This window comes from Artemia franciscana, chromosome 7 (assembly GCF_032884065.1).
Source record: "Artemia franciscana chromosome 7, ASM3288406v1, whole genome shotgun sequence".
Classification (NCBI taxonomy): domain Eukaryota; kingdom Metazoa; phylum Arthropoda; class Branchiopoda; order Anostraca; family Artemiidae; genus Artemia; species Artemia franciscana.
Window position 1 is genome coordinate 27,309,964 of NC_088869.1, and position 17,152 is coordinate 27,327,115.

The following is a 17,152-nucleotide window of genomic DNA, read 5'->3' on the forward strand; positions in this document are numbered from 1 at the left end:
GATGAAAAAGAAGCAAGGTAGTTTTTCCAGTTTGATTTATTTTTTTCTCTGGAAATTCTGATTCGCTTACAATGCAAGCTTTCCTCTAAAAGCCTTTTCAAATTTATTTTTACTGCGCAATATGTTTAAGAAGGTAGAAAATTAATTTTTCTTCTGCAATTTGGTCACTAGAGTAATGGTTGAACAGATGGTGACTCTTCACCGACGCTGGAGAATTTGTCTTATCCAGTTCACACAGTGTCTTAACTCCAAAGTGGAGTGCCCGAAGGAAATGCTACTGACCAAACCATGTTCTCTGTTCGTGTAAATGCTCAATTATTTTCGATGAGGCTGAAGATTAGTCGACTATATATGCAGGTAGTTCAAAGTTGTTTAAATCATCTCAATGAGTTGAATCAAAGCACTCTGAATCAAATCGTCATCTCTTTTCTTCATTAGAGTACTAAGCAGTAATAGAGATTAGCCTTGGCATTAGTCTTCTTAACTAGGAAAAAAAAATCCTGTGCCTCAGCTATTATAGCTTTAGATCATCATCGAGGGAGCCATGAATTGATATAATACTATTTTGAATGTCATCCAAAAACACAAACATTCTGCATTATAATGATGCAGTCTTGATCAAAAACTTACCGTTTGTTAAGAAATATGCCATTCCTGATTCAATAGGTTGAGTGGTACCCAAGATTTGGTACCCCGTGGGCTTAACAGGTATTCGCCATAGTTATTTTATTAGTCTAGTCTATTGATTTTTGGATGATTTGCCCGGTTCTTTTTCAATGGGTCAGTGGTGATTCTGATTATTAGTGGCTCTGTTTTTTTTAGGCCAGTTGAGTCTAGCGAGAATTTTATTTTTTTTTTTTCAATTAAGACCCTGAAAAAAAAACAGTTTCTCATTGTCACAATAAAAAATTCAAACCTTTATTAATGTACTTTGTGTATTTTTATTTACTAGAAACTAGCTCTTTCGTTTAGAGCTGTTTAACTCTACATATAATCAGGCGGCACATTCAAAAGGATTAGTAAATAATTAAATGATCTGGCAAAATAAACAGTGTCATCAGTAAGTGATTGTTCAGCTAGTCTTTTTTCATTTCTTCTGATTAAAGGCCCATTTTTTCCCCAAAATTTCTCACTAGACAGTTGTTTCTAAACGTTTTTTTAGCCTTCAGTTACTATTGGCCTTGGTTCACTCTTTTCATTGTTGCGCCTGTTACTGAAACCATGATCACCAACTAAATCTTATGTAAGAAGTAGAGAACAGTCTTGGAGATAATATCCTCCCTTATTTAACACCTTATTGTTTTTTAAAGATGCAGGGTTATTCCTAACTACCTTGACAAGCCTTGTGGTTCTAACTATAAAGTATATGTAAATACATCTAACTATACATTCTGGCAAACCAGAGAACTGTGAAGGCACAATAGATTGATGCTTTGTTTGGCATTATGAGGCTAGGGGTTTCATTCAGCTGTCGCAAGATTAGGTAGCGGGCTTGCTACCTGTCCCAGCAAAAAGACTAAGAAACTGAAAGGTCTTTTCGACACTCTATGCGCCATCAATGGCTCTGGAGAATCTTGATACTTTTTCCTAAAATAGATAGCCTGATTTCAAACCAAATAGCACTGTTCAGGGGTGTTTTACTATGTAACAGGCAAGAAAAACGAAGAAAACGATATTTAGAAACAATACAAGGAGTTTTTTTCAATGTGTACTTCCATAGCAAGAAATTTTGCCAAATAACTTCATGGATTTGTTATTTTAAGTTAATTAAAATCAAATTCCTGGAATGGCGTGGAGATTAAGTATTGGCATCTCCAAATAGTTATTTTGCCTGCATAACTGAACAACAAGAAGAAGAAGTTGAATCAAATTATTTCTTTCTGGGCATAAAAAAAGGTTCCTTTTGAGCTATTTGTGGTGCATAGTGCATCCGTATATTTGTTCGAATTTATTTAACAGACAGGTCCTCTTTCCTATCATCCATGCCGTACCTGGGATCGAACCCGTTTTTCGTATTGCCAGGCATAGATCATGTGCAATCACAGGTAATCTTGATGCTTGGTTAATAGTCTTTCGTATTATCTTTAAATCCCAAGAAGATTCGGTTTATCTATGGACATTTTTCCCTCAAATTTTTGATTGTTCTAATATCTAAAATGTCCTTCGTCATTCAGGGCTAGTGATCGAGTTCTAATGTTGGTGATTGTTTAATTTGTGAGTGGGGTCAGCAGTGACTCTAAGCCTGGGTAAAGTCGGCCTAGTCCCAAATGAGTACCTGGAGACAGGAAATGATGGATGATTTGCCCCCAATCACGCATCACACTTCTGACCGAAGGCAGAAATTCAGAAGATCAGTAAGCTTCTCAAGAAACCTTGAGAAATCGGGGTGAAAAGCAGGTCAAACGTCAGATGATTTGATCAGGAGATCGGTACCTGAGCTTCGCGGACCATAGGTCGAGCATGCAAAAGAGTTTTTTTTTTTGCATATGAAAGGAAGTTCATGTCGAGAAAAATTCATCCTAAATTTCAGCTCAAATAGTTTTTTCGAATAAATAGACCGAATAGACCAAAGCGAGCAAGGTTCAACAAATTAGCATAGACATAAATCATAAGTTAGGAACACAAATATCGTGATTCTTCACCTCCGTTTATTTAATATCCTTTGGCCTACAAGATTTTCTGTCAAAATCTTATGCAAAAATATTTATGATTATTTTGATTTTCTAGGTTAGAAGGTGGAAAAGGAGAAGTTTCCGGACCGCCAGAAATAGCTCCAACAGTTCAGTATCCAGTTGATGAGAAGTTAATTGAAGATTTCTTAAAAGGGGACTACTGTCTTTATGGGGTGAGTATCTTAAATAATTGGATCAGGACTAATATGATGTCACAAAGTATTAAATGAATATTCAAAGCACCAAAACTCATGGTTGTTGGGTAACCCGCAAAGCGTAGAGCCTGATTTCATTAGCGTAGAATTATGTGCTTGTGTTGTTTTGGGCATTTTTTTCTTGTTATTAATGGAATAATCTCTTGTATGGGTATTATATAAGGGTGCGCACGTTCTCAAGTGTATGCTTGCTACGGCGTCAATAAAGGAAATAGTACTTGGCTTTTTTTATTTTTTTTCCCCGTTTTTAAACTGGATGTGCTATTTCGCATTTTATTTTTACTGCCTGATTGGTTTTATTGTGTCAGATTGTGACAATTACATTGTCATAAATATTTCAGTTATTTTATTTAACGATATAAAAGATAAATAAAAATAAAATGTCAGCTACGAAGCTCTTTCAGTTCTTCCCTGCAATATCAAGGCTAATAAAAGTTGATACTACTGCTATTACTAATAACTGACTGCAGTACCAAACCGTCTGAGGCCAATACAGCTACGCACGCTCTTCCTTCATCCCAATATATTCAAAGGTTCCCTCTTTTACACCTTCTTAAGAACTTCCCCTTTCCCTTAAATTTTCCTTACGACATCTTTCCACCCTATTCAAGGACGACCTTCTTATCGTTTGGCCCTAGACGATTGGCCGACAAAGACAATCTTTGGAAGACAATTCCTTTCTCTCATTATAGCCCTAGGCGGTGGGATTTAATCAACATCGTTTTTCGTACAGCTAGTTGTTCGAGATACGACTATTCAGTCGGGTATCCAAAACAATTTGTAGGCAATTTCTCGGGAAAACATCTAGCAAATCCTCATTTTTTATGGAGCGCCCACGCTAATCTTGGTTCGGAGACTTACCTTCCTATTCTCCCGAACTTTTTTTACTGTGAAAAAAAAAAACACACCAGGCCTTGGCTATTCTACTTTGAACATCTTCTTTACTAATAATACTAACTATGTAAGTGAAGCTGTCCACTCGATCGATCGTCTCGTGACCCAATATCACCTTTTCACCTTCACGTATTACTAGTCTTAGCAACCTAGTCTTCTTAACATTAATTTTCAAACCTTTTACTTTTCTATTTGATTCCTGGTCCTTCAATTGCCTTTGCGGTGCTATTTAGGATAAAGTAAATCAAAATGATCAGTGGAACCCAACCCGTATTAACTCTTGGTTTAATACGAAACCAGCTAGTAACCTTATTTCCTACCTTAACCACAGTAGTGTTATTCTCGTGTATTTATTTGGTACACCATATGAGGATAGGACCTTTGCTAAAGCTCTTCTATCAGCTGAATCAAACGTTTGCTCATAATCTGCAATTGAGAACTAAATGGTTTGATGGCTCAGGCACTTCTCAATTATAAACCTACGAATTAAAATTTGTTCCATTTGTTACCCTTCCTAAAGCCATAATGTTCTTCTCTTAAAATCTTACCTACAGCATCTCTAAGTCTGAAAACTATCATAGTATTAAGGAATTTGCTTCCTATAAAACCAGGCTAATGCCTCTATAATTACCAAACGCATTCTTATCATCTTTCTTATGGAGGGGTTTAATTAGTTTTCCTAAAATTGCTACGTAATTATCCTTTTTCAAAACTCATATTCATAATCTTCAGAACTTCTGGCTAACCTCATGACAACCATATTTAAAAAATTCACTTACCACAGTGTCAATACCTAGGAATTGAATATTTTGTTAATCCTTTTAATACTCTGACTAATTCTTCCTTACGAAATAAATCTTCCTTTGCATCCGAAGTGTCTCCAACTTTTTTTTAATTCTTTTCCTATAACTCTATCGCAGTTTAACACATTATCAAGATGTTTTGATCACATCTATTTAACTCTTCTTATCGCTAATTGTGACCTCGCCCCTATCTTTAACTGGCACAAGTCCAGTCTGAGCCTCTCAATCCACGACCCAGTACAATATTTTACTATTATGCCATCTGGCTGCATCTTTCAGGTCCTCGGCAATTTCATCGATGTCCTCCACTTCAGTCATTCTTAATTTAATTTTTAGTTTATTATTTCTTTACATTCCGCCTGTTTTCATATTATCTCTCACTCATATAGTTCCTGTACATGCCCCTCCTCCTCTCTATTAAACATAAAGCATTTTCACTAATATTCCTAGCTGTGTTTCTGACTTTTTTCTCCTTTTTAACTTTTTCGCCGTCAGGGACTTCAAAAACTGTTTTCCTAAAATTGTGTTCCTGGAAAGTTTCTCTAAAGTTCTCATCGTGGAGTCTATAGACGTCATTGCTTCCAGGAAGGTAGTTACCCTTCCTAAATTTCAGCTTTAAATTAAGCCCAGGTGCCACTAGATGGTCTATCTTTACTATTAACATCAATAACAACCCTCTTATATACCCTAGTATCTAATATTGATCTTGCCAGTCTTCGGTTTTCAAAAATATTGTCATTTAGCTTAGTTGTCTTACCATTATGCGAATACCATGTTAACTTACGGGTCATTTTATGACCCAAATGCTGTTTTAGTTTTAACTAGATATTTATACCTACAGCAAGCCGCAACCATTGCTGTTTTCTTTTCCTTTACCATATTTACCTGGGCTAGGATACCATCTGTCCCATTTTCTACTGACCTGGGCATTAAAATTATCTAATAAAAGTATCATATTTCTACCTGAGACTCCTCCATCAGTGGGGTCCACAGGGGCATATACTACTATGTCTGATACCTTGCATTTTATAGTCATAAAATGAGCGATTTATATTCTATAATTATTACCTTCCCAAACTAAATAAGACTTGGCGGATTCCTTTTTCATCATGAACCCTACTACCTATCTACGCATCCCAGCCTTCCTGCATGAATAAATAAATTCTTTGTAATCTATTTTCATATTTTCCATCCTTGGGATACGTATAGAGTTCGAAGTGTCAGGATTCGTGACTCAAATATCATCGATACGATAGTTGTTTTTTTTTTTTTTTTTTTTTTTTCAACGTTGTAACATTCCAAGTTGCATCTTTCATATTCTTTAAATCGTTGACATTATTATGGCCTCGAGAAAAGGAATGGTCCAAGAATCATTACAAGGCTGGGACCAGCTCATTTTCTCAAGTCTAAACGAAGCCGGTTTAGAACCGTACAACAAGAAAGCCCCTCGGACTTCCAGTTTAATGGAAGTCTTGTGCAATCCTGGGCCCATCTTGATCCCAACATGGTTTTCCTTACTTGATGATGCTCTTCTATCTGCAAGAGTAGAAATCGTGTGCAGACAATCTCAAGCCTGTTACCTCTGACCCATTAAATATTCATGCCTACAAATAGTATTCAACTATGGGGAGGCAACCTTTACTTAATAAATTAGGAAGGAAGAAGTTTTTCTGCCTAAAAAAGACCGCCAAAATAGACTAAACCCAGAAGAATTATGTATTCATCAGAGTCCAGTACAAATGGTGTGTCGTTTACTAGGCTATAATTTCCTTGGGGAGTGCAACTCCTCAAGGTCATCCTGCAGCGCTGTTATTAGTCACAGTTTGGGTTAGGGAAACTCGCGAAATGTCCATGTTGAGGCCAAGCAAACAGGATTTGCCTGTCAGAGATAGAGACGGAGAAAGAAACTATTGGCGGAATGGAGACCCCAAACCATCTCACCGCACCAGAGCAGCTCCAACACCTTATGCCCAGCCTTTCCTCGCCAGGGAACTGTCAGGGCTAGTAAAGGCATAAAAGCTGATAGAAACCGGAAATACTATTTGGAATGAATTTCGAGGACGGTATACTTTTTACTGAATTACAGGTATTTAGTTGAAACAACTACTCCCGTTTGATATTGCCATTTCAGATTTTTAACTATGCTAATTTTCTGAGTGCTGAAGAGTTTCTTCAGTTATCTTTTTAAAACTGAAATAGCAACATCTTCGAGATAAAATCATGTCTTTATCCTTGTCCAAATGGACTTCACTGTCAAGTCATGTATCTAGCTATATGCTTGTGCCTAAGTTTAGATTTAGACATTCACGCATATAGACATCGTTTGACAAAAAATTGAATTGCATATCAAAAAGGTTGGCGATAATAGAAGCTTGTTGATTGGCTGAAATTGGAATCTTCGAGTTCTAAGCCGTAGGATTGGATGCTTCTCTGCAACTCATTCAGCGAAGCAGTGAATATTAAGTGTGAATGGGGACTGCCTTGACGAGTGTCTGTGCAAGGATGTCTAGCCTGACGTACAACGGAATGCACCTTAAACTACTATATTTTTATAAAGTACCATCTATAAATTGCTCATAATTTTAAATAATTTGAAAGATATTTTAAAAGTATACGCAATCAGAAGAATTTATGCTGGAAAATGATAAGATTTTGCTAGTTCCACCAGGCTATAATCTCAGGTTTGTCAAATCTTGACAAACCTGGAGTGCGTAAGAATTAGCGAAGGATGACATATTTCCTCACTTATAAAGAAACAAAGAGACGAAAATAAGAAAGCTAAAACAGACATAAAGATAAAATTACCTATATATTAAATTGATACTGATTAGTAGTAAGGACTTAAATCTAGATCGTAAAGTTCAACATTTTATATTAAATAGTAGCTGGGTATTGCAATCAGATCTTGACAAAAAAAAATGCTTTTTTTTCAAAAACTTTCCATTTCATTTCGCATTCCACAGGTGCGATCCATATTTTAACATCAGCTCAGATCGAGTTTAAAAATCTTAAGATTTTTGCTAAACAACCCATCTTACATTATCTAGAATAATTCGGTTTAGACTATAACTCAGTGAAAAAGAAGGGAGATACAGATTTAAGGACTGTAAAACTACATTTGTATTTACAAATATAAGTAAAATATCCAGTTTTTATATAAGGCTAATGGCTTATTTGTGTTTGCGCATCATTGAAATTAACCAAAGAATAATTCAGACAAGCGTCGTGTTTCGTTTCCAGTTGATGTAAAAAAAAACAAAAGAAAAAAAACACACCCAAAGGAAACTTTCCTCTGATAATATTAAATATAAAGAACAGTAATACAAATCAAGATAACTGCACGAGAGGATGGAAAATACCTAATCAAAGGTAAGCCTCTTCTTTTAGCTTGACACCCAACTGGCATAGCTCGACCTCACATTCGAATAATCTTTCGATTCATATACCAACGAGACAGATTTAAAAGATATTTACAGAAACCAAAATTCAATGTTCTATAATGTCCTGCATATCACTAGAATTAAAAATGGGTGCCAATTTCCTTTGCTTGTAATTTTTTTCTTGCTTTGTCTTGTATTGTCTTTTCTATTAATGGTATGTGAATAGGGTTTGATATGTTTGAGATGACTCAGTAAGTTTGTCAATTTTAGGGGACTGGCTGGTGGCGATACGAGTTTTGTTATGGAAAGAAAGTAAACCAATTCCATGAGGAGGGAGATGGCACAAAAACTGTTATTCACCTTGGATCCTTTAACAGAGAAAATCATTTAAAATGGCTTCAGGATCATACAAATAAACGTCCAAAACCTCATTCAGAGAGAAAACAAGTATCCCAGTATTATACAGGGGGTAGTGTATGTGACATAACGAAAAAATCAAGAAGTGTTGAAGTGAAGCTTAAGTGCAAAGAACCTGGACTAACACAAAATGCAATTTCTTTGTACTTGCTGGAGCCTCATGAGTGTGAATATGTTCTTGGCGTTGAAGCTGGTTTCTTATGTCCCCTGATACAAGAAGCTGATGAAAATGGTGAAATTGATCTTCAAAACGTTCTTAAAAAAAGGGTTAATTTGTGACTTTTCTATATTTTGTATTTATGTAAGAGTCAAAATATTACAGCTGCGTATCGATGTGACTAAAAAAGCCTCTAAAAAAATCAGAGAGAAAGTGAATAAAGTTAGTTGATGACTTTAAATGGAATATATATATATATATATATATATATATATATATATATATATATATATATATATATATATATATATGTATATATATATATATATATATATATATATATATATAGTACTAGGAGCCCAGTGGCTTCGCTGCTGGATCCCGGCACGCGGCAGACTTCTATATATAGATTCTCACTGTCGCATGTCTTCTAAACGTAGATAATTTGAGCCTTTTCTTGATGTCATGACGTCCAAATGGACCTTAAATTAGAAGTAGCGCCTTTGTATAATTATGTTTCTTTATTGGACCTTTAACTTTTGCTTTGGCTTGTCTTTTGTCATTATGACAGAAATACGCCGAGCCTTTGTTTCTTTTAATTGTTCAGGGAGTGGGATAAAAATTTCTTTTTTTGCCTCGGCTTGTCTTTTTTTATTATGAAAGACGTATCGCCGAACCTTTGTTTCTTTTAATTGTTCAGGTGGTGGGACAAAAACTTCTTCTTTTGCCTAGAATTTAGTTGCCTAACATGTTTAGATCCTCACTGTCCAGGTTGATTTTCATTGACTCGCTCACATTTTTGGCTTCGCATGCATTTAACCGCCCGTTTCTTTGCTTGTCATTTTCATTTTTGGATTGCTTACATTCTCGGTGTCGCATGTCTTCTTACTGCGTGCTCCTGCTCTTATTTTTCAATTCTGCATTTGCTCTTCATATTCATTTTTGGATCGCTTTGACATGTCTTCTAACTGCGTGTGTCTTTGCTCTTCGTTTTCATTTTTGACACACCGCCGACTTTTCGTCTAACCGCGTGCGTCTTTGCTCTTTATTTTAATTTTTGCCTTGCTCACTTGCTCGGTGTCGTATGCTTCCTAACTGTGTGTTTCTTCGCTCTTCATTTCATTTTTAACACGCTCTAATTGTCGTTTTCGCATATCTTCTAACCACCCGTATCTAACCGCGGAGTCGTCATCCAGGCAGGCCTCTGATCTTTTGTCTTTACTAATTTCATATGATGAGCTCCTTGTATAAAAATACCGACAAGGATTTCCAACCAGTCATGTACATTAATTGACAATATTTTTTCATCATTACACTCCATTAAAGACGAAGTACTGCTTTCTGATACCTCTGACCATTTCCCGTTTGCAGCTTTGGTTCCAATCCTCCAAAATCTACAAAGATTAGTCCCCCAGGATAAACTGAAATTGTGTTGCTCACCAGTGGTGCTGGATAAATCGAAAGAAAATCGTGGTAAATCTTCTTGGGACTTCTCTTTACCAGAAAATATTAGTTCGGGTAATTATTACAATATATTTGGCAGGTTTTATGACACTTAGGAAGAATTTCATGTCTTATTGTCTAAAAACTCCTTTAAGAAATTCTCGATCAAAAAGATTAACACCCATAGCTCCCTGCTTAACATCTGGAGTCCTCAGGTCAATAAAAAGGAAGCAGAACTTTTGGAAAGAGTATAAAAACAGATCGAGTGATGCTAAGTTAGAAGCATTTAAGTTGTACCGTATTACACTAAAATCAATTATTCGCAGAGCTAAAACAGTGTGTTATACAGAGATTTGTCGATTGCGGTAAAAATATAAAGAAGACGTGGGATGTGATAAGGAAGTTAGTTGGCCATCCCTGAAGCCAAAAGGTCTACCTATTCTCTCATTGTAGACGATCAACTTGTCACAGAAAAGGACCAAGTATGATACCATACGAACAAATTCTTTACGTAGACAGTGAAAAAAGGAACTACTAATAGTATTTTTTATTGATCAGTGTCACAGTCTTGGAAGCAGTTCCGAGGCCCCTCCTGCTTGAAATTGGTAGTTCTTGAGGTGGTTACGGTACAGGGATTTAGAAATATTGTTTTGACTTTAAAAACTCTTCAGGAGGTTTTGACCAAATTTCTGCTAAAGTATATAACCCTTCCTCTATATAACCCTTTTTCTACTAGGAGTATTTCCCCAATGTCTTATACTGATGGGTGTGATAGCTCTCTTTTAAAGGCCAATGCTCAAACGTCTGGTGAGGTTTCAGCATCATTTTGGGTTTCGCGCAAAGTATTCTACAGAACATGCTTATAATAGACTTTTCAGTTTATACGTCGATCTTCAGAATTTTAATCTTATTCCTGCAGCCATTTTTCTTTATATAAAAAAAGCTTTTGACAGCCTTGCACACAAGATCCTTATTGGTAAACTTTCTAATCATAGTGAGGGTAGGCAAGCATTGTCTTGGTTCTCTTCATACCTCACTGACAGATCTATCCCCATGGGAGATACAGAAAACAAGTTCCAATTAGACACAGAGTACCCCAAGGTTCTTTTCCCGGGCCAACCCTCTTCCTCATCTTTGTGAATGACCTCTAGCGACTTTTTAACACGCTGTGGATTGTGTCAAAAATTTACTTTCAGACTACGTCGGTGTTCACATATGATAGTCGAGAATAATTGATAGCCTTTGCAGATGACACTACTCTAGGTGCTGTGGCTCTGGATGAATCATCCTTTATTCTAAAGCTTCAAGTAATCACTGAGAAGATACTCAATTGGTTTGACATAAATCAACTAGCTTTGAATCTAAAAAAGCCTTACATTTTATTTTTTTCTCGTAAAGGTGAGCTGTCCCACAATTACTGATCTTCCTACACCAAGAGGTTCCATAAGTTGCCCCCAGGATCGACATGGGTGATTCCTGGGAATTTTTTTAGATGAAAATTTATCGTTTAAGTGGCAGGTTCACATAATAAGAGTGAACATTTCCCGTGGACTTGGAATTATCCGAAAATTAAAGCGTTTATTACCTTTTCTTACCCTCCGTCTTTTATATGTCTCTCTCATTTACCCTTATATATGTTACTGTTCGTCTGTGTGGATGTCTACATTTCCTTCCGTACTTGCTCCTGTTCACCGTCTTCATGAGAAAGTGGCAAGAGTTCTCCAGTCGAGTACACACATTCCTGTTGACCTCCATAAGATTAGAGGTATTTATGTTGTATCTCTATCTTCGTTAGTACATCAATACTTCCAGTTAGATCTCCCATGTTGTTTTTCTGGACTACTTCAACTAGTAGGGGAAGTAAATTTATACACAGTTCGAAACTGGGAGGATTTGGTGATTCCGGCTGCTTCCTCGTTTCATTCATACTTCAGTCTGGCCGTGACTGTGGGGCGTGCTTCGAACTTGGTTCCTTTGAGACTTGGCTGTCACGAACACTTGGCTCCAGGGCCTCCACTTTTGGTTTCAATTTTCCCTTTTTTTTATATCAATTTTCCCTAAAATTCCATGTCTTTAGGTCTGATTTCTCCCTACTTTTCTCCCTAGAAAAAAGAGATATTTTGCCTTAGATTTCCATACAATCTACGCGAAAAACGTACCATAGAATCAAAGTGTTATTTTTTACTTCAGATAATGATATACATAAAATGTTTTACACTATCGAGAACACATAAAACAGTTCAAGTAATTTTTATCTCCAGCACTTCATCGCACGTAGCGTTTGCTTTCGTCTTGAAGCCAGCAACAACTTTCGGTATGCTGACAGTTGATGAAGTTTTATCTTCGTTTTTCAACCATTAACTGACTCAAATAAGTGAGACTATTGTGATATTCTCGAAACTATTTTGAATGTCTGTTTTGATTAATTTCAGGATACTAAGCAAACGCTCAGCTGGTACAGTACTAAAGGGTAACGAAAAGACCAGTGATATGCACTTCCGCAATTCTGGGTACTTGATTTCACCATTGCGAGTCTTCTAACTAAGTGTCTTCATCGAGTACTGCTCAACATACAGGTCTTCAACATAAGTATCTTCCAAAAATTCCGTCAGTGATATCGTCAGTGAGCTCAGTGATATCGGTCATTGTCTGAGATCTCCATTCTACGTCCGTTTTTTTGGACGCAATACTTTTCTGTTAGAACAGGAAATCTCGCGAATGGTGGTCTTAGAGATTTTGGCTTCAAATTTCTTGCATTCCTTGGTTCAACCAATGCCAAAACGTCATAAATTTTTTCTTCAAACTTGAAACGGTCTTGAATCGTCTTTATTAGGACTATAGTTTCGACAAGACTGGTAAAAGAGATCAATATTATCACTAGACTCTTTAGCATCTACGAGTTCTTGCATTGAATCGTTGCAGCTATTCCCACATATGTCTGGTTTAAAGGCAGGTACTCACCTGAAAGGATTCATTCGGTAAACAAACCAACACTGCAAATGTAGTCTAGTTCCATGAAGTTAGACGCAAAATCATTCACAATTTTGCTGACGCTTGCCTTTAGGGAATGAAGAAGTGGAAGCTCAGATTGAAAAACTGTATGGAATTCATTAGAGAGTCAACTTTGTCAACTTGCTTTGTAATGTTGACAAGATAAGGTCATTGGTTGTAGTTGAGTCGTCAAACGTGGTTTCTCTGAAATAATGAGAAGGAGCAACCCTGTGCTCAATAAGCCTCTTTATGCAGGCCTGAAGGGGCAACTAACTCGTCTGTCCTGGTGGAAGAATTGGGAGTGCTTTGCATCCAAAGAACTTCTGAAATTCGGCAGGCTTATCTCGCCTGGAAGCACTCCTGGAAAAGTGTACATAGGTATTTCGTGCCAAGTCTTCTAGTGTCTTGGGAAGCGACAAGCATGCTTAGGACGAACATAAGTGAATAAGATGGCACGAGCATTTCACATTCAAGATATGAGGCACCATGGCTTTCATTAGCGTTGAAGCAGATCTATTGGCTCCAAACATGACGTTAGTAGTATCTGCACAAAACCTAACAATATTTTGCCAGTGAACCGAGCTTTTTTCAATGACTTGTTTGATGCAGTTAGTCAGACCCTCAGCTGATCCATCACTACATTTAACCATGTCCAATACTTCAACATGAAGTTTTAGATCTTTCTCACTAAAAAATATTACAATGATGAATTTTTCAATCTTTTGTTTGAAAAAATCTAACTTCCATTGAAAATCCTTAATTTACCCAAGATTTCCCTGAAAATCCTTACTTTACCCCAGATTTTCCTTTGTCCCTATATTCAAAATAAATATCCCTAAAAGAAGTGATTTCTCCTTAAAATAGGGTAATATCCCTAAAAGTGGAAGCCCTGCTTGGCTCCTTTAAGAGACGGCTGAAAAGTTTCTTATGAAAGGTAAATATTAAATAATTCTTAGTTGTTTTATGGTTTAATTTTTTCGGGGTTGTTGTTTTGTTCGCGTTGGATCCTCGATGACGGAGAGAATTTTAAATTGTTTTTTATTGTCGGATGATAGGAGGGTCGCTGTTTCGTGGGAACTCTCGGTGAGTTGGTTTCTTTTCCTTGTGGGTTTATATTTAGACGTTGTATAGCATCTATATGCCAAGTTTACACATTAGTTATTTATTCTATGTCTGTTCCCAAATAACGGGCCATTGAACCTTTTGGGATATTACTTTTGCTATTGTTATTTTATGGAAACAAATAGAACTTGAATAGGATTTTTCTCCTTTTTTTTACTTTTGTCACTGGGTCGGACAAAAGAATAATTGCCATCAAAATGGACATTTTCATCCGAAATTGGATAAAAAAAAGGGAACTACCACAAAGAACGTCATGCTGCCTTACTTGAAAGATATTGTTGGATTTGAATTCTGTAATGGATCCCAAAATCTATTTTATCGAACAAGCTTTGAGAACAATAAAGTTGAGATTTCTGACTTTTTTCAAAAGTCATTCAACCAGATGAAAATACCTGACCCAGATTCGGCACCAAGAGGCACTTGCAAAGAAAAAAAAAATGACGCAATTGTATAGAAATTATACCCAATGATGCCGAGCAAAAGGCAATAATTTTGTAAAACCTTCCGCTCACATTTGTTCCAGACTCGACAACAGACGAAGATGACCCATACGGAGAAAATTAAAGTCAGATTGTGCATATTCCTCAAAAGAACTCGCTAGGAAAACACAGACAAAACTTAGTATCTACCTTTTTTTTACATTTTAAAATATACAACGGATTTGTAATTGGTATATTTGGAATCAGTGAATTATTTTCTATTTTTGTGACATTTCAAGGCATTAGAAATGGTATTGCAACAGAAACAGTTTCAAAAAGTTACGTTATTGCATTTTTCTCATAACTTACTCAAATGTGGATATTAGGGTTTGTCGGAGGACAGCCAAAATATTTAATTTGATAAGCTTAAATGCTCCATTGAATGTATAGCGATTAAATATATTGGTTTTAAGTATCCAAAATTGAATTGAAAACAACAGCATTAGTAACATTCAGCAACATCAACACTTACTGCCTTTCTTGATAGCGTCCATTACTAGAATTTTTCGACTGGAATTTTTAAACCTTAGTTTCAATGATTTACTTCAAAACAATCTATTTTGAATATAAATTACTTTTTATAAATAAAGAATAGGGCTCAAGATTGCCCGACTCATTTTTTCAGCCTATAAGTCACCACCTATAGAAACCACCTAAAAACTCACTTTTTCTGCCTATAGAAACACCCCTATAAGTCAAAGAATATTTCGTATAAATCACACCATTAGATTCAACGTATCTGAGAAATCCACAATAGAGAATACAAGCTCCGATCTGCAAAAACGTGGAATCTTCCCCAGGGGTTATGGTGTCGAACCAATGATGGTAAAACATCACAAGAGGGCTTATTTGAACGGATATTCATAGTTCTAGTGCTCTTTTTAAGTGACCAAAAAGATTGGAGGGCTACTAGATTCCCTTTCCTATCCCTTTCTCCCAAAAACTTTGAGATAGTAGTTTTTTTCAGCATAGTTCAAAAGTTCCAAAACTAGAACTTTAAGATACAAAATGCACCCATTGTTTACATCTTGTATTTGTTAGTGGGAAGTGTACAGAACTTTCTCAGGTGGGATGATGGAGTGAATTTTGTGCTTGGGATGGAGTTTCACAGTGATAATTTTCTGTTGGGAGGGAAACTTGCATGGGTGGAATTACAGGGAATGTTTTTTTCACGGAGGGGTTTGAAAAATGTGTCTTGTTTTTTCTTTGCCGACTCAATTCTGCATCGTTCCAAGGCAATTGTCCAGCGAAAATTCTTAGCGTTTTAATTTCCGGGAAAAAATTCTATGGAAAGGAATTTCTGAAGTGATTGGAAAAAATAAATTATTAGATCTGAAAGTCTATCAAAGATAGAATAGCCTGGAACGATTTTTTAAGGGAGATGTATATTTTTGTGGTAGAAACTTTCCTCGGAGGATTTTCCCATGAAAAGAAGCAATTTTCATATGGGGTAGTACAAATTTACCGATACCTGTTGAAAAAGATCAGCAATTAAATAAAAACTTTTTTTCAATTGAAAGTAATCAGCAACATTAAAACTCAAAATTTACAAATATTGTTCCATAAATGAAGAGGTTGTCTCCTCTTCAATACTTTGCTCTTTGCTCTAAAGTTTGACTGTCAATCCCAATTTCTTAGGAATGTCTCTTGTAACACAAGGGCCTTTTAATGAGTATGGGAAGCTTTTTTTAATGCTAAAACCTTTATCGTGAAAGAGAAGGAAGTGGGGTAATCCCTTCGTATACGGTAAAATTTTTTTTTGTTTTTAGTTTTAAAGTTGCTTCTTAAGTTCAGTTGCAAAAAAAATATTTTTGTATTTAATTCACCATAAAAAGGCGATTCTTTTATTCAGTATCATCAATATTTAAGTCCTTATTCTTTGGTTTATGACAAGTAGCAATAGTACCATTCATCTTCTTTATAAGTCTCTTAAACTTTCTCTGAAAGGCTCGCCCTAATGCCCTTTTTCATTTTACTCAATAGCAAATACTATATGTAAGCAATGGACGAATTGTATAACTTAAAGCTCTTGCCCAGAAAGCTGAGGGGGGGGGCGACATCCCCAGATACATAGCTGTGGACCATTCAACTATGCTGAACAACATAGGTGGGTCATAAATAGTGACGAAAACCACGCTGCCTTTCTATTACAAACATCAAAAACAAGAACAACAAATAGGGAACTCTTTTTGTAAGACTGGAATTCTAATTTGAATGAATGTTTTCGGCCTATGTTCCTGCGCCGTCCTCAGCAAACCATAAACTAATGAAAGAAGAAAGACTTACAACAACATACAACTAATAAAACTAAAATGAAAAATTTTTAAAACAGTCCTAGTATCCTTATTTAAGCGAAGTTCAACCAGGATTGATAAATAAAATGAGGTGAAACAAGGCTGTTTATTGAAATGCAAGAAGAATAATTAAAAACACGTTTTTATTGTAAATCTTGCCTTTTTGGTTGCTAACCCCAAAGATCTTTTTGTAATTGGTTTTGTGCTAATGTCTACTGTTTTTTATATATATTTTATATGATTATTTTTAATTAAATTTGTGTATAGGGTATTTACTGAATATTC

The 17,152-nt window shown here is 36.0% G+C and overlaps 1 protein-coding gene across 1 annotated transcript in view; it reads left to right on the top strand.

The window, feature by feature from the left end:
• Positions 1–8,779, top strand: part of LOC136029082 (endoplasmic reticulum lectin 1-like) — a gene marked incomplete in the record, with an annotated part of 524,377 nt that extends 515,598 nt beyond the window's left edge. Inside the window, 2 exon segments of the mRNA XM_065707139.1 lie at positions 2,728–2,845; positions 8,235–8,779. Coding sequence (XP_065563211.1) covers positions 2,728–2,845; positions 8,235–8,660 — 544 coding nt within the window.
• Positions 8,780–17,152: the final 8,373 nt, after the last annotated feature.